The sequence below is a fragment of the Botrytis cinerea genome, chromosome 1, assembly GCF_000143535.2.
Source record: "Botrytis cinerea B05.10 chromosome 1, complete sequence".
NCBI classification, from domain to species: Eukaryota; Fungi; Ascomycota; class Leotiomycetes; order Helotiales; family Sclerotiniaceae; genus Botrytis; species Botrytis cinerea.
Window position 1 is genome coordinate 1,791,416 of NC_037310.1, and position 19,475 is coordinate 1,810,890.

The following is a 19,475-nucleotide window of genomic DNA, read 5'->3' on the forward strand; positions in this document are numbered from 1 at the left end:
ACATTTTCCGAATACGATGATTCCGGACCCAATTGAAGCATGGGACAACCAATAACATGCTCCATGAATCCTGGGTCACATGATACGAAGCACTCTGCATGTGCTCAGTTGTGGCCGCGCCGGGATCTGCTTGGAGCCGCTCTTGACTGCATGCCTGCGTGGAGGAGAGGTCACATACGCACACGACGTCGACTTGCAAACAATCAGTGCGATGTAATGTGATGATGGTGTTGACGTCGATGTCTTTGTATGGGTTGGGATTATGTAAGTTATATAAACCACATAAAATTTGATTATTACCGTAAAAACTAGAGTTCGTCGTTCAAACGCGGTATAAATTGAAGATATACTGCAACCTATTTACTAATACCTAGGCAAATACCAATAATTGGTCGGGACCCGGCTACACGTTTACGGGAATAACCTCACCCGCTTTTTCCCGTTTTTTGATTTGAATAAAACCCTCTCTGATTGGCTGATCAGGTGAGGTAAGCGACTTTTGTCGGTATTTCGGTTCAAGAGCAGTTTCGCCTTCTCCACAAGTTCTTAAATGTAATTGACAACTTTGTTTGTAATTTTGTCTTGATCCTTTGACATTTCAAGCAAGGGCTCTCTCTCTCTATCTTACCATTGATACATACCACATTGTAATAATACTCAATTATCCTTCGAACCTACTCGCCCTATCCAATTGACCCTGACATTCCAACTCCACTCCTCCATAATGGCTGCTCTCCGCACAGGTGCCCGCAGTGCACGCGCGATATTCGCCGCATCACGACCAGCTTTCAGAACTCAGATGCGAACCATGGCATCAGTCGACAGCTCAGTACCTGAAAGTCCTACCGTTTCTCCATCCCGTCCTGTCGAATCTGCTTCCAAGACCTCCACTGTCAAGGAACCTGCTGCCGACTCGGAGTCTTTGATCAAGACATTCAACATTTACAGATGGAACCCAGATGAGCCAACCAGCAAGCCCCGCATGCAATCTTACACTTTGGATCTCAACAAGACTGGACCTATGATGTTGGATGCGCTTATTAGAATCAAGAATGAGGTCGACCCTACCCTTACATTCAGAAGATCTTGCAGAGAAGGTATCTGCGGCAGTTGTGCAATGAACATTGATGGAGTAAACACATTGGCTTGCTTGTGTATGTTAATCAACTATTCAATATTAAAACACATTTGCTGACCATTTATTCTACAGGCCGCATTCCAAGAGACGCTAAGCACGAAACGAAGATCTACCCACTACCCCACACCTATGTCGTCAAGGATATTGTTCCAGATTTGACACAATTCTACAAGCAATACAAGTCCATTAAGCCATATCTTCAACACACCGACCCAGCACCAGAAGGAAAAGAATACTTGCAATCTAAGGAGGATCGTAAGAAGCTTGATGGACTTTACGAATGTATTCTCTGCGCATGCTGCTCGACATCTTGCCCCTCCTACTGGTGGAACAGTGAGGAGTACTTGGGACCAGCTATCTTGTTGCAGAGTTACAGATGGCTTGCAGATTCCCGTGATCAGAAGAAGGAAGAACGTAAGGCAGCTTTGGATAACAGCATGAGTTTGTACAGATGTCACACTATTCTCAACTGCTCGAGGACATGTCCGAAGGGATTGAATCCTGGTTTGGCAATTGCGGAGATTAAGAAGGAAATGGCTTTCTAAGAAGTCTTTAAAAATGATATCAATGAGGGGGCTTGATGAGATAGCATTTCAGCAATTGGTTGTGGTGTTTTGGGCGGTTATTGCTAAGTCTGTTTGTGTAGATAGGAAGTACAACATGAATTTATCAGCACAAGTTTGGGTTTCGTCTTCAACATTGTCCTCCAAGCCAAGCCATTGTCCGTGAATGCAAGTGAAAGAAGAGCCATAATAAACTCTCAAAACTATCATGGTCCTTTCTAAAATATACTGCATACTACGAATTCCCCGTTGCTTCAAAGAATGTTGTCGGTGGTCTAGATGTCAGTAACAATCAACCTTCATGGTTGTGACATCCAACATATTCTGGGTATCAAGTCCTCTCAGAAGGGTTGGATTATATTCGGGGGCCATGGTCTCTCGAATATCGCAGAAATTCAATGTCGGGTTGTATTTGATTTATCTTCAAGTTATGTTACTATCTTCCCGATCACATAAGATACTCGATTTATTTGGAACAACTCTAAGGTGTATTGCAAGACCTTTTTTTCCTATTTTTCAATTTCCTTCATCTAACCCCTTAACCTTTACTATCTATCGTCTTCCTTCTTCTGCTTTCACACTATACTCAACACATAAACGATCCCAACAGTCCCTTTCCTTCATCAAGCCCAAGGCAATCACTATGTCCCGACACCTCTCCTCGTTCCGCTCAAGTTCCGGTTCCGGAGTTCCAAAAACCGATGCTTGTGTTTCCAAGATCTCATCAGTCTTTACATAAATCGAAGACCACTGGAAATCCTGCTCCACCACATAACTATGCAGAACATTCCACAATATGTGAACTTTTATGATGGACATGGAAGCGTCCGTTAGGCTATTGAGATGGAAGTCGAGAGACGCTCGCAGGTTCAGCCATTGCTGGTATGGAGCATCGGAGTGTTGAACTTCGATTGCTTTGTGCTGGGATCCGTCGGGTACTCGTTTCGGTGCTTTGGGTTTGAATTCGACGAGTAGTCGTATTGGTGTGTTGCTCATGCTGGATGAATGTGGAGGTAGTCGGTCTGTGATAATGAAGCGCTGAGATTTAAAAGAGAGAGTGCAGGGAAATATCATATGTTCTTATAGTAAGAATTTATTTCCAAGATGAAAGATCGTATGATTGTTCTTTCAAGAGGCAGCAAACATAGACATGGGAGTTCACTCTCAACGTCGAATTATTCTTTCATAACAGCCAGTTTGCTGTCTCGCAATAAAGAATACATCGCTGTTGTCGTTTAATCCAATCTTTCGATCATGGAAAAGAAATGTGCGTCACGATCAAGGTTTATACAGGCCACAGTGTAAAACACAAAGCCCATGAAATCAGAATCTATTCAACTATTCATTTGAAAATAAGGGAAGTAGTATAGATATAAAGCTAATCCTCACACAAAAGTCCCCTTAAAGAAATTTCGCTCACCCAGAATTCACCATGGCAAAAAGAAAATGCACTGGCCATATTGTTCAGCTTTCATAATCACTGAGATGCTCGTCTTTGCCTAAACTATTCCGCGATTGTCAAGTGGTTGACATGTTCACTGAGAAGAGAGCATCCACAAATTACTTGCGCCTGCATATCCACAAAACTCGCCGTATTCTGCTTCATTCTAAGAATTCTTCCACTCCCACTATTGAATATCCCCCCTCCCCTCCTCCAACCTCCACGACACACCATCCACACCCCAACTCAAGCCTTCTCCAACTCCATAAAAGAAACAAGCCCCACCTGTCCCTGACTCGACGACCCCGCCTGATACGTCACACTCATATAATCGCCACTCGCTCTATTCTGCAGCCGCAACGCCGTGACGATCCTCTCATGCTGACCCCCATGCAGTACCAAATACTCATCATTAACCGCATACTCATAGAGCACCTGCGGCGCATTCTGTCCACGGCCCAATTTCCACATAATCTCCATCTTGCAGATCTTGTAGTTCCAGTACTTGTAGTGACGGTAGTGGTTGTGGATGGAAGAAACGATGTGGGTGGAGAGGACGGTCCACGTTTTGGTTGCGGGGGGACAGTCTTCGATTTGGATGGCTTCGTACCAGGGATCGTAGTCGCGGGCGTTGCTCGTGTTGACTGTGAGGGGTGGCGTGGGGAGCCGAGTGAATCTTACTACGACCATAGTCATGATGGAAAGTTTGACAATTTGTGCTTTTCTTACTTCAAGACTCTAGTCTAAATCTGGTCTGTGTATGATGTTGGAACTTACGATATCGGGAGCACATTTATATTTGTCAAATATTTATCTTGAGGGATTACAGAACTCGCCTGTCTTTAGGAGATGAACAGGAGAGCAAAATCTCGATATCAATAGTTCTGTGGAAAATCCCACCAGTTTCCATGTCTTTCAACCCTGACTTCAATAATTATCTCGCATTTCTAGCACTTCATTTGCTTTACTCATGAGAGGCGATCAATGAAGAATTAAACTTCCACAACCATCGAGGACATACCACATACAACTCAACAAAAACCTCTTATTAACATCAGATACTGAAGGGAATATTACCATATGAGCTAAAGAAGATTGATGTTAAGCGAATTATAGCAATAAACAACATCAAAATCCCGAGCCTCCAACAGATATCAAACAGCGATAGCCCAACAAAGTGGAATAGCTTAGAAAGACTGTGAGACTTTGGCTATTATCCCATCATTTCAATCCTGGCTCCAGCCCCCCCCCTTTGCCGAAACTCAAGACCCAGCAATCCTATAAACAACATGAAAAACCTTCACCGTCGGAGCCCCTCCCCTCAGCTCTTTCAATTTCCATCCCAGCGCCACCGGATCCACGAATTGACACTCTACCATCCCGGGTCGACCCACCGAGAACGTAACGGCAATACTTCGAATCAGGACACGCGCCGCGCTGCAGTTGTGTTTTTTTTTTTCGATCATTTGTGTGACGAAACACCACATGATTTTAGCTGGGCAATCATCTGGGTGGACAAATGGGAAGCCGCGCTGCAGATACCATGGTTCTTGAGCCCCTGGGATTAAAGTTGGGGAAATATCTTTTCACTTGTGTGAATTTGATTGTTACTTTAGCCATCGTGAAAATCTTGTCCACCGGTTTTTGGGAAGTGCTGGGCAAGTAGTGATTAGCAGAGTCTTGGTTGCTACTTACAGTTTAGCACATTTCTAACGAAGTGTTTCTAGATCTTTTTATGGGTGAAGGTAAGATTAATTGTAAAAATAAAATAAAGAAAGTCTCGTGGCCAGCGTAGACTACGTGGTAGCAGGTGATAACAGCCTCTTCCTGTACTGTGACTATCATGCAAGCATGAAAAGAAAAATACACCAGCACAAACGAAAATCAAAGGGGGACCTATCCACAATCAACACAGATATTCAAAGTCTGGTATGACTAGAATCGGAACTCCTGATATATCGTACTAGAAAAAGTCACAATGAAGATAAATTTGACCCCTAATTGTCATACTTCGTGGCATATCCATAGGTTCTTTTCACAATCATTTCCTTCAGTTCCTTTCGTACTGAACAGTCTCCATGGCATGAGTAAATTGTAGTATAAAGAGACAGATATCCAGACTTAACAGTTAATAGTTAAAGTCTACAATTCTCCCAAAAGGCAGTGCGCATAATTTTACAATGGATGAAGTACCAATTATATTCCAAGGGATGGGACCTAGTCATCTTCAAACAGCCGTAAGAGTTCAAGAATAGTCAATCTGGTTTCAGGCCTGCTTATTCCTGAGAGCCGGCGACAATGTGAATTTTGTGGATTCCACCCTTTCTACAATAGGGCCATTAAGTTCCTGGTAATATCAACAACGTCGCACTTCGGTGTATTGGGGTTGGTTGGCAACTCGGTGGACCGGAAGTTAGGCAACCGCAGGTAGAATTGAATCAGAACCGCGTGGCTGAACTTGATAGTATTAGGCATAGACTGCGGACGGCATTGACCTTGATGCGTCTCAGAAGTCTTATCGATCGTTTCCACATTTGGTATGAGCACATACCTCCTCCAGCGGTCAATAATTGAGATTATTGTGGCCTAGCATAGAACTTCTAGGCTAAGGCTATCACGCAGAAAGTGGGGTGGAGAATGATATGAATCTAAGGAAATGAAATCTACTCTTAGTCTTACATAGATCATAGTCAAGCTGTTATTATTCACGCAACACAGCATTTAGCACTCTAAGATCCTCTATTTAAAATCCTACAATCGGTCCTTATGTAGATTGAACCATAACACCTGTCCGAGGTTTTGTCATTTCCCGGTTCATCCTTCAACTAATTAAGCATGTCATGGCGGATTTGTACCCTACAAGCAAAAGAAGTGCAACCCGTAGAATAGTCAAGAACGCAATACCCAAATGAAAGTAGTAAGACTTCTTTCAATGTCTAGATTCAAATTTTGCAATGAGGTATCAGAGGCCCAAAGCAAAACATTTCATCACTTGAAGAGACTCACATCTAAGGCATGTGTATTCGAATGGATCAGACCCTTGTCTGTAGAAAATAACTCTCACTTGAGACTTCTATGTATGACATAAATACTCGAAATCGAGTGCGAAGATGCAGGAAGATAAATGTGTAAAATTTGTCAGAGGTGTAGTTCCAAACTAGTGACACGAATACTTTTTCTACTAAGTTTAATCTTTTCAACAGGACTCCTTCCTTGATATGGATAGATTCAGTAAGAGGCTTGAGTTTTTCTCAATGGCATCCCTAAAACATAGAGCAGACTGGCATGTTAGGATTTATTGGCAGGCCGCACTTAACCAAATTGCCAAGTATCCGTCAGCCAACTCAAACTAAGATTAAACACCCAAGACATTAATTTGCCCTGTTCTTACAGACCCAGATATTAAACTTCGTACTGTTCACCTTAAGCCCAAAAGTCCAAGAATGTCATGCTTGTGAAAGAACGCCCGATTCCGCTTCCCGAATATATCTAGAGTAATTATAAGCAAATTTTCAAGAAAATCATTTTCGAACCAGATATAACTTACACATTGGAACACTGAGCAAGCAAATACCAACCTGAATACTCGAGACTATCATAAAAGTATCATAGACACCATTCTTGACAAGCCACTCGTATCCACTCCATGTGAGGCCAAAACTGAAGAAGTTCTTAAATATCAAAAGGCAAGTAAATGCTTCGATAGCGATGTCCCCTATTTCAATTGTCAAAAATCATGCATATCAAACTAGGAAAGGAAAGGAGAACAGGGGAAACGAACTGTGTGCATCAACAATATAAAGTGAACTAAACATGTTAGTTAAACTATTCTCCAAAATCTAAAGCGCGGCGGAACAAACTCACCTCGCCACAGCTCCAATTACCATTCCCATAACCTCCAACCCAAAGAAGAAAATTGGCCAAAACCAGCCAAAATCCACTGGTCTATTTGCCGTAATCCCAAATCCATAAAGTCCCGCGCAACCAAAAATAAACTGTGGAATTACCAACAAGATTCTAAATTCTGGCTCGTATATGCCGTTGTTTTTTCTCGTCATGTATTTGGCACTCCAATCAGAAAGGACTCCCGCAACAATGAAACCGAGAATCGCGCCGACGAAAGCACCCGTGTAGGCATAGCCAGTTTTTACTTCATCCCAGAAAAGAGGCGGGCCAAGGAAGATTGCCGCGAGAATGATTCCAATAAAGACGGTCCAGCCGATAAGGGCTCCCTGAATAAGACAGGCCCAAAAGATTGCTGGTTGAAAAAACAGAGGAAATGGCCGCAAGCAAAGTTTCCAGAAACTTTCATCGGAGTAGCGACCACTAAATGGCATGAGAGTGCCTCTGTAATTCGATTTGCCTCTGCCATATGAAGTGTGCGTTCTTCTAGATTTTTCATGTGGGGACAAACTGCCATTACTATTTGCTGTGACGATGGTTTCTGTCGTATTAGGTCCCCGGAGTATTTGTTCTAATTCATGGCCTGGTTTCAATATAAATTGGTCTATTTCGTCGGTAGATGCTAGATCGGTGTTCAAATGAAGAGGCCGTACATATGCAGTTTCGGGAACGAAAAAAACCACAAGTGGCAGACAAACTCCAACGAAAATAGCGACAAAGTAGAACGACCATGGCCAACCAATTGTATGGGTGATTTTACCAACCAAAATTGGTGTAAAGAAGCAACCACCAAACACTGCAAGGTTAGTCAACGCCATACGTTTACCACGTTCATGGACGAAATATATGTCGCCAACGGTAGCGTTGACCAAGGCTTCAAAGGGAGCTGTTCCTATCCCTTGGAATATCCGTGCCCAAACTAGACTTGCATAAGATTTGGAGGCACCTCCCCAAGCACTTGAGAAAATCAAGATCACCGTCCCAAGAAGAAACTGATGTCTCTTGCCCCATATTCTAGCCGAAGGTATGTAGAAGATCCCAACAGCTCCTACGCCCATCAGATAGTACCCCGTCAGAATCGCAATCTCTGTAAATGGTAAATTGAAATGTAATGATAGAGTTAAAGTATTCGCAGCGAGGATAGGACCCAGACAGGTTGCGAATATCGAAACGATTGAGAGGACAAGGAGGATAACATCGCGCTTCCACAGTGGCCAATTCTAGACACCATTGAAGTAATCAGTAAGAGATATGTCTTCCCGTGTTGGATAGAAGACTATACCAGAGGATCCCTGGGGTCATCGCTAGGTTGCGGGACGAGAATGATAGGAACAGGACCCGATGTATCACACTTCAAGCCGGCAGATTCAGCACTTGCGACTTGGGGTCTTTCGGGGTCGTCAAAATACCGAGTGGTGCCTTGGAACAATCAGTAACGAGTAAGTTTTCGGATCAGAAAAAGTAAGAAATCCTACCAGGAACATGTTCCATCTTATCCTCTAGAATAAGCAACCCCATCTTTACCAGATAAGGAAGCCCTCTTGTTCATAAATGTAAGTCCCGCTGCGAAATGATTTGTGCTGACTGGACTCAGGTTCAGTGAAAGGATATCCTTCCGTCCTACTCTCGCAATAATATGAGATCCATTCCTGGGCTCCTAGGTACTTTCTTTGGTTGTGTGTATGGACGAGGCTGGAATTGAAAATGTGATTTGTATTATTGGGGGCTCATGAGAGATGTTTGGGGCTAGTGCTGTGGCTAAAATGGTTATCGGCTAGTGATGAGCTGATATTGTGATCAGCTAAAAAAGGGTCAGAGTGGCTCGAGAGTCCTTGCGGGGAACCTTGAACATTGATTGATTGATTGATTGAACATAGAGTTGCCATCCTTATCTAGCGTTGTTCGCCAAGTTATTACTCTGTAGGTGTTCAGGTGGACAGAGGGCGAGAAGGGAGAGGAAGAGGAAGAGGAAGAGGAAAACTAGCGTCCTTGGTAGATAGAATATGTGGGTAACATTCAGCCAAATGAACAGCCATATGGACAGACGCGAACTGTCAAAGAAGTCAGGAGCAACTGTTGAAGGATTTCTTTAGAATGAGACCTATCAACCGGATGGTTTACTTACTATTCCGTCGTCTAGATTCATTCAATACTGACCACAGATAGAAAAGACTGCCTAGAAAGTCTTTACTCTTCGCCTAGCAGGTGGCTAATTGATACAGATGAGGCAGTATTGATAAAGAGCCCACACATTCGAGCTCTGCACTTACCGTCTTGTATTGTCAGCTAGAAACTTATACACTTTTGCTAAACTTTATATAAACTTTAGGGGGAGTCGTATAGGTGTGCAAGATACGAACTTAGATTGGAGCCAGGAAAGACTGGCAATTGAAACTTCGACTGTGGCGACATTCATTCCTGGATTCTCCATGCAAGTACCTATCTGATGACAAGAAATCAAATAAATCGTGAACTCTATACCTTTCCTACCTTCCTAATGAATCCCCAATTTGTGATTGGCATTTTCAATTGTTCTTTTGAGTTTGTTGGGCGGAAAGGCTTTAGCAGGGGGCAATGCCGATGCCAATATTGCTTCGCAGACGCGAACTGCAAGTCGTGCCAATCGCGAGAAGAGATGGCGGCCGGTGGCTTGTACAAGTTGTACTCTGCATGGCTTGATTTTATTTAAACCTAGATGCTACCTCCTCTTTGAGGAAAACAGTGAATTCCAAGGTTCCCTTGAACCATCCCATCTCTCAATCCAGTTTGTGCGAATTTACGCTCATTTTGTCACTCCAGCTCGTCAATTCGACAACTCACCAATTGAGCCATCTGTCGTCGTACGTTACTGAAAACATGAAGATTAATTCTGTCGCGATTGCCATCAGCACAGTGCTCGCAGGTTTCGCCTCGGCACAAAATGGACTCCCAACCTGTGCAGTGAGTTCGAATAAGCTTTTCTTCCCATTTCCCATTGTTATACCAATCACCTTATCTCTGGTTCAGCCGTGTGCCGATCTGTTGTGCATCGTGAAGCCAGCTTGCTGATATCGATATTCCATGTAGCAATCGTGTGTTACCCAATACACGACGGGCTCTCAGATCGCTGGTTGCGCCAGCCTCGATATCGCCTGCATTTGCTCAAACTCTTCATTTCTGAGTGGCATCGCGTGTTGTTTGGCCGACGCTTGCAATGCCGAGGATGAGCAGACTGCGGTTACTTATGCTCAGAATCTATGCAGAACTTCGGGCGTAACCAATTTGCCATCGGTGGTCTCGTGCGTCTCGTCCGCTAGCTCGACCTCGTCCAGCGCAGCAAGCAGTGCCACTGGAGCGACAGGCACAACAACTTCGGGTTCAAGTACAGCTTCGGGGACGGGCACAAGTTCGTCAAATACAGCAACTGGATCTGCGACTTCTGCGTCAGCTTCTGCCACAAGCAACGCGGGACTTCAAAATGAAATTGGTGCTGGAGCTGGCTTGCTTGGTGGATTGGCAGTCATAGTCGGGCTGTTGTGAGAGATTACACGGCATATGACAAAGGGGTGGGGAGGAATTGCTTCTGATCCTGCAATCATGATACGTTGACACACGGGGTCGAATCTAGGTTTGTGGAGCATAAATCCATGGCTATATTGAATAATTGGTACCTGAGACAAAAGCACTTGTTTCCCGGAAGACAACTGGGGCTGTTCAGGGATAGGACGGAGGTTGCGGAGTTATTAGTTCACTTCTAGTTTTCCATACATAATACATGATTGCCATGCTTCCAGAAGCTGAATAAACTAATAATGCACATGTCGGTTCGCATAAGAAAAACCCATCGTGTCTTCAAGGTTCTCGAAACATAAGAAATTTCGAGTTCATCTAGCTAACTTTCCCGGAGCCTTCGGAATCATGTGCCCTTTTCCCAATATCGACACCGAGGTCTGAATCTCTTACATAAGTAGGGCACTTTCAATGTTCTCACTTCAAGACCCGGAAGTTCGTTCCGCCTTGCAATGCCAGGATTAGATTCTTCAACCAGACCGGCGGGTCTGTAATATCAGTCGATTGAACGGCTTCTTTGCCGAAATGACCAGGAACATCGTGAGTGCCATTATTGCCGGGGACTGAAATGAACTTGGAGTCTAGACCTGGGGAAATGTCCTCGGAGGCTCGGTTCGGTGATCTTGCATGAACCATGCCGTCCTTAATTGAGGACGTCTGGGAGAGTGAGACGACGATGAGAAGGACGTGGGTGTTTTCGGTAGAGAATATTAGATGACTTTCGGGAAATCCTGATGCTGCTGATACATTCCGTGAATTAAAGAACACTCTAATACATGTCATGCTGCTTACCTGCGGGCGGGGGAGGAGTGCCCGATATGCCAATGCCAGCCTTTCGAAACTGTCAAAGTCCTCGTGCCACATAGATGAATTCCCGACGATTGCAATATTTGATCGTACTGGGGTAAGATTGACATGTCAGGCCCCCTGGTTCCCGAGTGCCTGCTTGGGATTGGTGGTGCTGGGCGACAGTTGTCCTTGAACCCATAGTTCCTTACACATATCAGACGAGAATCCGCTTTGACCTGTAGACAAATCCATCCAAGTGAACATGATGTAGTTTCAGCTTGGACCTCTTTTTTTCCAACGGTGAGATGAAGCAACGCAAAATGTCTAGGTGAAAGTGGGTAGCAAAAGTATCACCGATGAGCTGACTTAGCTCCTTGGGTCTTCTTCATGTCCTCTGCACGAGTGCGTCTCTTCAACATAATCGCATGTGACCTTGAGCTGGTTTCGGCACTTGCTATTTTTACACAGTGAAGCCTTCGGGAATCACCACAAGTGGACAATTTGGAGCATATTTCCTTATCATACGTTTTCTTCTTCCCTTGGCATTCCTTGAGATCATGTCCCGAGAAATTAGAAGCAGCAAGACGCCCAGCATCCCATGGCCCCATGTATAAACTCTGGTTCCACAAGCCCTCCTTACACTCTTGCAATCATATGGCCGTCGAGCCGTTTGCATGGGTGGATGTGTTCCTTGGGGCTCGGGGTAGAGAGAGATAGGGTCCATAGGGCACAGACTGGGTTGCATTGAGCAAATAATTGCTTTTTCCCTTCAATATCTCGGCCCCTTCATCAAATCTCAAAGCGATTTGGTGGTAGCATGCTGTGTGAGATCTGAGTCGATCGGGATCGAAGAGCATGGGAGGCAATACGCAAATAGGAGATTTTGGCGAGATAAGATAGGGATGCATGCTTAGATCTAGCGCAGCACCAACGACTTCTGGAATACATTATTAAATCTACGATGCGATAGGACGTCCTGTTTGGATAATTTCCGGGTTTCAATGTCCCTGTACACTGCTGGTGTCGAGGGAGGTGTATTACGAAAGGATTTTCAATCGTCCAAGGAAGGCTAAAGTGACATTCAGCTAGCTGTGTGGGAGATGAACAACCGCATTGCCATATTTGATCATTCCCAATGCTGTTTCTCAGGCATTGAGTGTTAAAGATAGAGCTAAATGCTGTTGCCGAACAGATATCTGTATTCGTAAGCCTTCTTAGCCCTTTCGGTCCTTGTAAGACTTCCTAAAACGGGAAGATCTCACCACCTGTGTAGGTCTTGACGTGCGTCGATGTGTTGACTCCCGGAAAGGACAACTTGTTTCTTTCGTACGATGCGCGTTTTGCTTTTCGTCGCCCCCAGAGTGCAACCCATACCGATGCACACATACACACATACACACATACACACATACACACATACACACATACACATATACACATGTACACATATACCACCTCATTATCGAGGATTGATGCTTGACATGGTGCCACCAGGATTCGACCCAAGAAATCACGGACCTTGCGCTACTTTTTTTTTCAACGCCATGTCACGGACACACATCTCTCAAGCTGCGACTTGCACACAAAAATTCCCAAAATGCTTCGCACACCACCGCACCAGTTAATTTATCTAACAAACACATCCAAATCTCACACGGGCATACCCTGTCCAGTTGCCATGTCTCTTAATCGGATCCTCCCACGCATCCACACGATCCACATTTCCAACAGCCCCGAATGCTCATGAACGACTATGGATATGGATGGTAGGTGCAAAGTCCTAATGCTGCGTTTGCTATCTGCCAGACAGTGGCCTTGCCCGCGTTCATCTGCCCGGAACCCAGTACGGATGCTCGCCATATGCCTTATTCGCCTGTAGATGTTTGGGTACGGGGCGCATTATCCCACCAGGGGTTACGGGTGTGAAGCTTTGATTCAAATGGCATACCGAGCCCTCCCCGCTGGCAGCGCATATCATCCGTTCACATCAGCAACTTTGCAGCAGGCGTATCGTATCATCGTTCGTTTCTTTTTTCACCTCTTGACTCTTGAGTTTGTATCTGTCGTGTACAGGTTACAATATCACAGTTGTACTCGAGATCTAACACAGTCACCGATTTGTCTCTGCTCAGACACCATTTTGGCATTGGTGGCTAGAGCTTTCCCTTGCTTTTCTCATTAGTTGCCTTTCCGTGACGCCTTTATACTTGTTTACATTCTGTTGCTTTTTCAAACAGTGTTACAGGGAAGGTTCAGGTGATATATCCACATCTATTCTTTTCGTTATATTTCAGCCTCAAAAAGTTTCGACATTGGATATATAAAGGTATGAGATTCTCCCTGACTCGTACTTGTCCGATATCAACTTCACATTCGCATTTCAACTCGAGCTTCATTGGAGTTATATCTCACGTCACTTCTTCACCCGAGCTCCAACTGGTATGTACACTGCCTACCCCTCCAACCCCTTTGGCCATACTAACCTACCACCCAAGTCCATCCTCAAAATACGCCATTCTCTTCAGCACAATGTGCGAATACACAAGGAACTACTATATCTACACTTCATGTATCGATCCTGGAGCTCACTACTTCTCAACCTCCATCGACGGCAGCAAAGAACGCCAATGTGCAAAGGGGCCCCACGAACGATACATTGTCGTGCCCGGGCATTGCCCTCTATGCTCATGAATGCCGACATCATCACCAAGCCTCAGAAATCTCTAGGTGGTTCCACATGTCACATTCGACTTTACGCACCATGATTCGCACTTTTATTTCGCGTTTGCCCTTGCACCAATACCCCCAACATCATATGGCAGAATTTTGGACGAATTTCTTCCGCAACAAACTCGGGCATCAACATAGAACTTCAGCGAATCGATCTACTTCTTTATTAGGCGAGCTTTTTTTGAGCAGGGTGTTCAGGAAAAGCTAGGGAATGGGTTTTTCATTTTGATTTTGGGGATATACATTTGTCACCGATGGAGTTTTTATTGGTCAATTTTGCTTCTCGTGTATCGTCAACGGCTGGGGGAAAAAATTTGGATAGAGCTGGATCTCGGGTATTTGCAAAAGCAAGGGATGAAGGAGTATATTTAGCGATCAACATCATGAAAGTTCTATTCACTGAGAAGCAAGGGAAGGGTTCCGCTTCGGTGCATACACAGATGCACAATTTTTGATTACAGGCTTTATCCAAGTCTTCATTCATATTCAATTACAATTTTTTAACCGATCTACCTTTCCCTCTCTTCTCCGGCTTATTTCCATCTTCAAAAGTCGAGATTTCTGGTGGGCGAGATTTTCTTTTGATAGTTCTAGTCGAGTACCTTACATTAGTGTCCGCATATGTGGCTGTTTACGAGCCAGTTATACAGCATGATTTCTGTTCGAGCCACGAACGCTGCGACGATCCTCGCTATACTAAAGCAAGAACCGGGAGAATAGAGCCGAATTAGATGCAGAAGTACTGATAATCACATGGATGATATCTTTGGGGGCGCAAAAAGGAATCAGCGAGTCCTCAAATAATCCGATACGATATATCTCCTTTTAGTATTTCGGCGCCGAACACAATCGCTTCTTCACGGTTAGGTTCGTACCTGTTGACTATTTCTTCTTTCCCAATCAGTACGATGAAGCTTTGTCAGTCCTCTAGGCGGAGCTTTCTTCTTCGCGGCGTGAACTAGCTTGCTATCAAGCCCACAGTGTCCTCACATGAAGATTTTTCTTCTCCAAATATGGGGACCCCTTTTAGATTCTTAGGGTAATTGAGGTTGGGGATCCATGGGGAAAAATCTGACAAATCGAAACTCAAAAGAGGGATTGTGTTTTTTAACCTCCCCGATCGCGGCGAGAAGGTTATTTCTCAGCTGAAACGTAAATGTGAGGAATGTATGTGTGTAATCTGTATGTAATCTGTCTGTATGTACGGTATATTTGCGAAATAGCCGAATTCTTCAGCCGTGGATTTGGAACGAGGAAGAGGAAGCGGGAGGCTGAAAAGAATGGATGGATAGACAGGGGATGGAGGATCCCCCACTTCGGCTTTTTTGGGTGGATGTGGGGATTTGGCGGATAAATATTTACTAGGTTCGGATATCAAAATTACCTAGGTACTACACTACGTATGTTCCATGAATCTTGCATTGCCCAGAAGATATTCTTCTATATCGCGAGTATGATGTACCTGTCTATCTAAGGTTACTGTCGTGGCTTCAATATGCATAGTGCGATCATTGCAATGGAGACTGTGCACGGGGTTGTACTCGTGCCGGTGCGGCTTGTATGAAGACCATTCGAAACGGCATATGGGTCTGCACCATCTCGAAGTTGTTTGAGAGGTATCTTGTACATGCCTCGGTCCTTCGTATGATTGTATCTCATTCTATGTGGATACGAATGTGCACTGCAGCGTTGACGAGTTTGACACAGGACGGCTTAAGTTTCTTCGCCCTCCATAGACCTCGGATGGACTATTGTTGTAGTCAGGAAATTCAAGGATGTCCTGTTTACTTGGTGGCCGGTACGAGTATAATCCATCGTCATAATTTTTCCGCGTCAAACTAAGGATGTCCTCAACCGCAATCCTATTAGAGTGCATCGTTCTATAACGGATGTGGCTCAATAACTGCATCGCTAAGAAGCCGTGGGAAGCTAGAACGTTGATGCTTGGTCCCCTTCGAGGCCGTTAAGGAAGATATTTGGTCCACAAACTTTATTCAACACTACTATGCACTTATGATGATACCGGTCCCGAGCCCTTCCAGTTAAGGGCAATGTCTGTGCACCAGTACTGTATGAGCAAAAAGAGCCGACGAGGTCATTTTTTGCTCCAGAAATCGGCTAAGATGTGCGATTAATTGCAGAATGGACAATCTCCGAGGCAACCTAGGCAGGGATAGGGTAAGAGCTTTTATCAGCATACACAACAGTTGGACTTGCCAAGTGGCATTCCCTCTAGTTACATATCATCCAGTGATGCCAATCCTCTCCTGTATAGTCCTGTGGCCACAAGCGAGTAACCGCCGACTGAACTCGTAATCTGCCATCTTAGCGTGATGGCAAACGTTTTGAAGTTTGAACAGGCGCTAGCCTTGAACTGAACAGAGCTTCCATTTGTACCTCGAAACTTTAATTGAACCCCGAAGTCTAGACACGGGACGAGACACAATTCGAAGTCCAGCCGCCGTTCGCGACGGTCTGTTCCACGCCGTGACAATCGGTTTGTCCCGCAATTGACCCCTCAAATCATCGGTTCCTGGTCTTGGGTGTACCTTCTTAATGCGGATTTCGTTCCGACGCTTTTTATGAAGCTTGTGTGCACACCAAAATTACGAACATCAAAGAATCTTCAAAAATATTTCTTCTCAGATATCTACTAGACCGCCATGTTATGACCTTATTGGGGCTTAGTGACCAATCAAACATCAGGATTTCTTGAATTTCATTCAATATTCACATTTATTGTCTAATATAAAATCCAGTCAATATCATTTCTATATCAAAATTTTGAATATAATATTATATACCAATCTCAAATCTTTACCATTTTTTAAAATTACAAAAAATAGAACTTTGAAATCACAATTGAAAACCTCATCAAAATAGCTATTCTATCCAATAAGGCTTTATCATTCAAGGATTGTCGCACGGACCACCCCGGAGTCACAAGATGACAGTCTAGGGGATACAGTGACTCGTAATTGAAAAAAGTCGTAGCTTAAAAATACATCAAAAATGATTATTTTCCAATCTTTTCAATAGTGTATAATTGTTTATAGAAAGAATTTTAATATCTGGAATCTTTTTATATAATAGAGATTCAGTAATTACTTGATAGAAATTATATCAAGTATTTGTTGAAATTTTATTTGGTTTAGAGTTTATAGTTTAAAGTTGAAGCTTCCTAAAAATAAAAAAAAATAAATTGAAAATGTGTTAAATTGATTAATAAAATTGTTACGAAATAGAATTCTTGAATTTCATTAATTTTTTATTAAAATTTGTATGAATGTGTATGATATATCAAGATTTCATTGTAATCAATTCAGAGGTTTTCAGAATATGCAAGTTTAAAAAGGGTGAAAAATGATCATCTTTGGTGTATTTTTCGATTCCGGCTCATTTCAATTGTCTAGTCCTGTGGATCTCGTTACCAAGCTTCTTCCAAATTCGACGAAACATGACACATATAACATATAACATATAGCAACTATTAATTTCTGGACAATATGACGTTTGGTCTTGAATAGAAATATTTATTGATCAATTAACAACAGAATTTTGAACGTGATGTTGGATTCGAGTGTGCGTATACTTTCGGCCACGCCGAGGCTATCCGAAATTGCCCCTGCAGCAACATCATGTCTCCTTGGGCGGCAAAAAATATGTAGCTGGTTGCTAAGAAAATTATGTCAGTCGCTTCTTAGCTCTCCCTATCTTGTTTCCATTTAACGTCAAAATCGCATGATCTTCTGCTCGCACGAGTATACGCATAGTGTGTGTAGCACTCTTAGAGCCAATGGCATCAAACGTCTTCGTCTACAAACGTCTTCGTCTGCAAATTTCAATGCAAAGCCAGTGCCTTGATGGCATCGCGCAGAATCTTGGATGAAATTCAGAGCATATCTTGGGATTCATTATGACGAGGCTCATTGACAAATTGACGGGCCTATTTGTGTTGCGAGATCCGATTATCCGGATTGACACATCTAATACATGGACTGGTTTACAATATTCGAAGAGCCAGGATTCGTTTGAACACATTTCACCCTTAAAATCCGCTGTCGGCTTGGAATGGCCATTTCCATGGATTGGGGCGGGAGGTGTAGAAAGGACCAGCGTCCCTTCAAGCTAGAGATACTTGAGATTTCAACACGACGCCCCAGTGGCGGTATCTATAGCGGTTGCATGGCAAGGTATCGGAAGCAACTTGCGAATAAAAATCCACAGGAGTTGAATTTCAGAGGCCCCTGAACCTGGAGTACAGTTTTGGGACATCCCAGCAGAGGAAAGAGGATTGGAGTCTGCGTGGAGGTCTCGATGCAGATTCAAGGAGTCAGGATGGCGAAAACCGAACAATTTTGCAGATACGTGATTTTCCTGTGATGAGAGAGCAAGTGTGAATATCAACTCCAAGCTAGTGCTGATTTTAAAAACAAAAAATAATACGGGCTGAAAACTTTCTCAAGCTGAGTTTCTAGACTTGGCAATATTAGTTACATGTATCAGATCAAAGATCTTGAGGCCATGTGTATTTCCCTTGCCATCCACATAATCCCATCTTGCCATGTATCAGGATAGTTTTCCCTTTCCCTTCCTTTTCTTTCCCACCTTTCACTTCCCAACTCGACATTGCAAAGAAACTGTTCCCCATAACGCCGTGCCGACAACCGAGCCGTCTCAACAACGCCCGTCCTGGCTGAAGAAAGCAAATGAGGTAAGTCAGCTGAGTTTTCCACACATACAGAAGACGTGATATCTACCCGTGCTCTACCAGCATAAAAGAAGCATATACACTGTGTGCAGCTTCAAGGTGTGTGGCTTCGAGACGGGAATGCAGACACGGAGGCTTTGTGTCTTCCACCCACGCATCAAAATCTCAAAAACACTAACGTGTCGTCCTGAGTGCTAGTGCGCCATCCTATCCCATCTCACATCATACTATCATCTACTCGAAAACAAATCACAATATCTAACAACCCCGGCAATCAACCAGCCCAATCATTACAGCTACGTTACACAACTCCGCATCAAGCTATCAAGTGTATCGATATCAAAAGCACGTACAGCACGCCATGTGGCTGGAGCAGCGGCAAGTTTGCCCTACGATACACAATCTCACACAATCATTATTGCCTAGCCCAAACTACTCAAAATTAATTATATTGGGGTCATGAGGTGGAATATCAGATGACACGTTGACTTATTCATTAACTCGCCAAATGCGTCGTTCGCGAGGATAGGTTAGGTACATCTTCATCTTTTGGCTCTTCGGGAAATTCTCATCATACATCAAACAGAAAAGAAATTTCATTGCTCATGCAAGCCCAAGTTCAAAAGAGAGAAGGATACAGATGTAAAGCAA

At 43.8% G+C, this 19,475-nt stretch overlaps 8 protein-coding genes across 10 annotated transcripts; 4 read left to right on the top strand and 4 right to left on the bottom strand.

Moving 5' to 3' along the window:
* The first annotated feature begins 453 nt into the window (after positions 1-453).
* Bcsdh2 lies at positions 454-1,901 on the top strand. The gene is made up of 2 exons (XM_001548300.2): positions 454-1,154; positions 1,211-1,901. The coding sequence occupies exons 1-2, from the start codon at positions 725-727 to the stop codon at positions 1,681-1,683; spliced, it is 903 nt and encodes a 300-aa protein (XP_001548350.1). The 5' UTR covers positions 454-724; the 3' UTR covers positions 1,684-1,901.
* A 199-nt stretch (positions 1,902-2,100) lies between these two features.
* BCIN_01g04990 (hypothetical protein) lies at positions 2,101-2,908 on the bottom strand. Its single transcript, XM_024690506.1, has one exon. The coding sequence runs from the start codon at positions 2,773-2,775 to the stop codon at positions 2,254-2,256; it is 522 nt and encodes a 173-aa protein (XP_024546275.1). The 5' UTR covers positions 2,776-2,908; the 3' UTR covers positions 2,101-2,253.
* Positions 2,909-3,148: 240 nt separating this feature from the next.
* BCIN_01g05000 (hypothetical protein) lies at positions 3,149-3,925 on the bottom strand. The gene has a single exon (XM_001548298.2). It carries the CDS (start codon positions 3,836-3,838, stop codon positions 3,389-3,391), a length of 450 nt encoding a protein of 149 aa, XP_001548348.1. The 5' UTR covers positions 3,839-3,925; the 3' UTR covers positions 3,149-3,388.
* Positions 3,926-6,253: 2,328 nt separating this feature from the next.
* Positions 6,254-8,714, bottom strand: BCIN_01g05010 (hypothetical protein). The gene is made up of 6 exons (XM_024690507.1): positions 8,521-8,714; positions 8,328-8,464; positions 7,007-8,265; positions 6,924-6,949; positions 6,690-6,857; positions 6,254-6,631 (listed from the first exon to the last, which is right to left on the bottom strand). The coding sequence occupies exons 1-6, from the start codon at positions 8,561-8,563 to the stop codon at positions 6,561-6,563; spliced, it is 1,704 nt and encodes a 567-aa protein (XP_024546276.1). The 5' UTR covers positions 8,564-8,714; the 3' UTR covers positions 6,254-6,560.
* A 1,063-nt stretch (positions 8,715-9,777) lies between these two features.
* BCIN_01g05020 (hypothetical protein) lies at positions 9,778-10,843 on the top strand. The gene is made up of 2 exons (XM_024690508.1): positions 9,778-9,985; positions 10,112-10,843. Exons 1-2 carry the CDS (start codon positions 9,902-9,904, stop codon positions 10,562-10,564), a joined length of 537 nt encoding a protein of 178 aa, XP_024546277.1. The 5' UTR covers positions 9,778-9,901; the 3' UTR covers positions 10,565-10,843.
* A 204-nt stretch (positions 10,844-11,047) lies between these two features.
* Positions 11,048-11,572, bottom strand: BCIN_01g05030 (hypothetical protein). Of its 2 annotated transcripts, none has more exons than XM_024690509.1 (2): positions 11,387-11,572; positions 11,048-11,331 (listed from the first exon to the last, which is right to left on the bottom strand). In XM_024690509.1, the coding sequence occupies exons 1-2, from the start codon at positions 11,509-11,511 to the stop codon at positions 11,238-11,240; spliced, it is 219 nt and encodes a 72-aa protein (XP_024546279.1). In that variant the 5' UTR covers positions 11,512-11,572; the 3' UTR covers positions 11,048-11,237. The 2 variants fall into 2 exon arrangements, with proteins under 2 accessions (XP_024546279.1, XP_024546278.1); XM_024690510.1 differs by having other exon boundaries at positions 11,048-11,334.
* A 1,084-nt stretch (positions 11,573-12,656) lies between these two features.
* On the top strand, positions 12,657-15,541 carry BCIN_01g05040 (hypothetical protein). Its single transcript, XM_024690511.1, has 2 exons — positions 12,657-13,822; positions 13,879-15,541. Exons 1-2 carry the CDS (start codon positions 13,712-13,714, stop codon positions 14,146-14,148), a joined length of 381 nt encoding a protein of 126 aa, XP_024546280.1. The 5' UTR covers positions 12,657-13,711; the 3' UTR covers positions 14,149-15,541.
* Positions 15,542-18,581: 3,040 nt separating this feature from the next.
* Positions 18,582-19,398, top strand: BCIN_01g05050 (hypothetical protein). 2 transcript variants are annotated; one of them, XM_024690512.1, is made up of 2 exons: positions 18,582-18,827; positions 19,023-19,398. In XM_024690512.1, exons 1-2 carry the CDS (start codon positions 18,678-18,680, stop codon positions 19,248-19,250), a joined length of 378 nt encoding a protein of 125 aa, XP_024546281.1. In that variant the 5' UTR covers positions 18,582-18,677; the 3' UTR covers positions 19,251-19,398. The 2 variants fall into 2 exon arrangements, with proteins under 2 accessions (XP_024546281.1, XP_024546282.1); XM_024690513.1 differs by having other exon boundaries at positions 19,107-19,398.
* The last annotated feature ends 77 nt before the right edge of the window (positions 19,399-19,475 follow it).

Excerpts from the sequence above, each read along its gene's own strand:
- BCIN_01g05030 (XM_024690510.1), bottom strand. The coding sequence starts at position 11,511 with ATGTCAATCTTACCCCAGTACGATCAAATATTGCAATCGTCGGGAATT. Across the intron at positions 11,335-11,386 it reads CACTCCTCCCCCGCCCGCAG|CAGCATCAGGATTTCCCGAA; the intron begins GTAAGCAGCATG and ends GGAATGTATCAG.
- Bcsdh2 (XM_001548300.2), top strand. The coding sequence starts at position 725 with ATGGCTGCTCTCCGCACAGGTGCCCGCAGTGCACGCGCGATATTCGCC. Across the intron at positions 1,155-1,210 it reads AAACACATTGGCTTGCTTGT|GCCGCATTCCAAGAGACGCT; the intron begins GTATGTTAATCA and ends TTTATTCTACAG.
- BCIN_01g05000 (XM_001548298.2), bottom strand. The coding sequence starts at position 3,838 with ATGACTATGGTCGTAGTAAGATTCACTCGGCTCCCCACGCCACCCCTC.
- BCIN_01g04990 (XM_024690506.1), bottom strand. The coding sequence starts at position 2,775 with ATGATATTTCCCTGCACTCTCTCTTTTAAATCTCAGCGCTTCATTATC.
- BCIN_01g05010 (XM_024690507.1), bottom strand. The coding sequence starts at position 8,563 with ATGGGGTTGCTTATTCTAGAGGATAAGATGGAACATGTTCCTG. Across the intron at positions 8,465-8,520 it reads TAAGATGGAACATGTTCCTG|GCACCACTCGGTATTTTGAC; the intron begins GTAGGATTTCTT and ends GATTGTTCCAAG. Across the intron at positions 8,266-8,327 it reads ATGACCCCAGGGATCCTCTG|AATTGGCCACTGTGGAAGCG; the intron begins GTATAGTCTTCT and ends AATGGTGTCTAG.
- BCIN_01g05040 (XM_024690511.1), top strand. The coding sequence starts at position 13,712 with ATGAGATTCTCCCTGACTCGTACTTGTCCGATATCAACTTCACATTCG. Across the intron at positions 13,823-13,878 it reads CTTCACCCGAGCTCCAACTG|TCCATCCTCAAAATACGCCA; the intron begins GTATGTACACTG and ends CTACCACCCAAG.
- BCIN_01g05020 (XM_024690508.1), top strand. The coding sequence starts at position 9,902 with ATGAAGATTAATTCTGTCGCGATTGCCATCAGCACAGTGCTCGCAGGT. Across the intron at positions 9,986-10,111 it reads ATGGACTCCCAACCTGTGCA|CAATCGTGTGTTACCCAATA; the intron begins GTGAGTTCGAAT and ends TATTCCATGTAG.
- BCIN_01g05050 (XM_024690512.1), top strand. The coding sequence starts at position 18,678 with ATGTATCAGGATAGTTTTCCCTTTCCCTTCCTTTTCTTTCCCACCTTT. Across the intron at positions 18,828-19,022 it reads GGCTGAAGAAAGCAAATGAG|TGCGCCATCCTATCCCATCT; the intron begins GTAAGTCAGCTG and ends CCTGAGTGCTAG.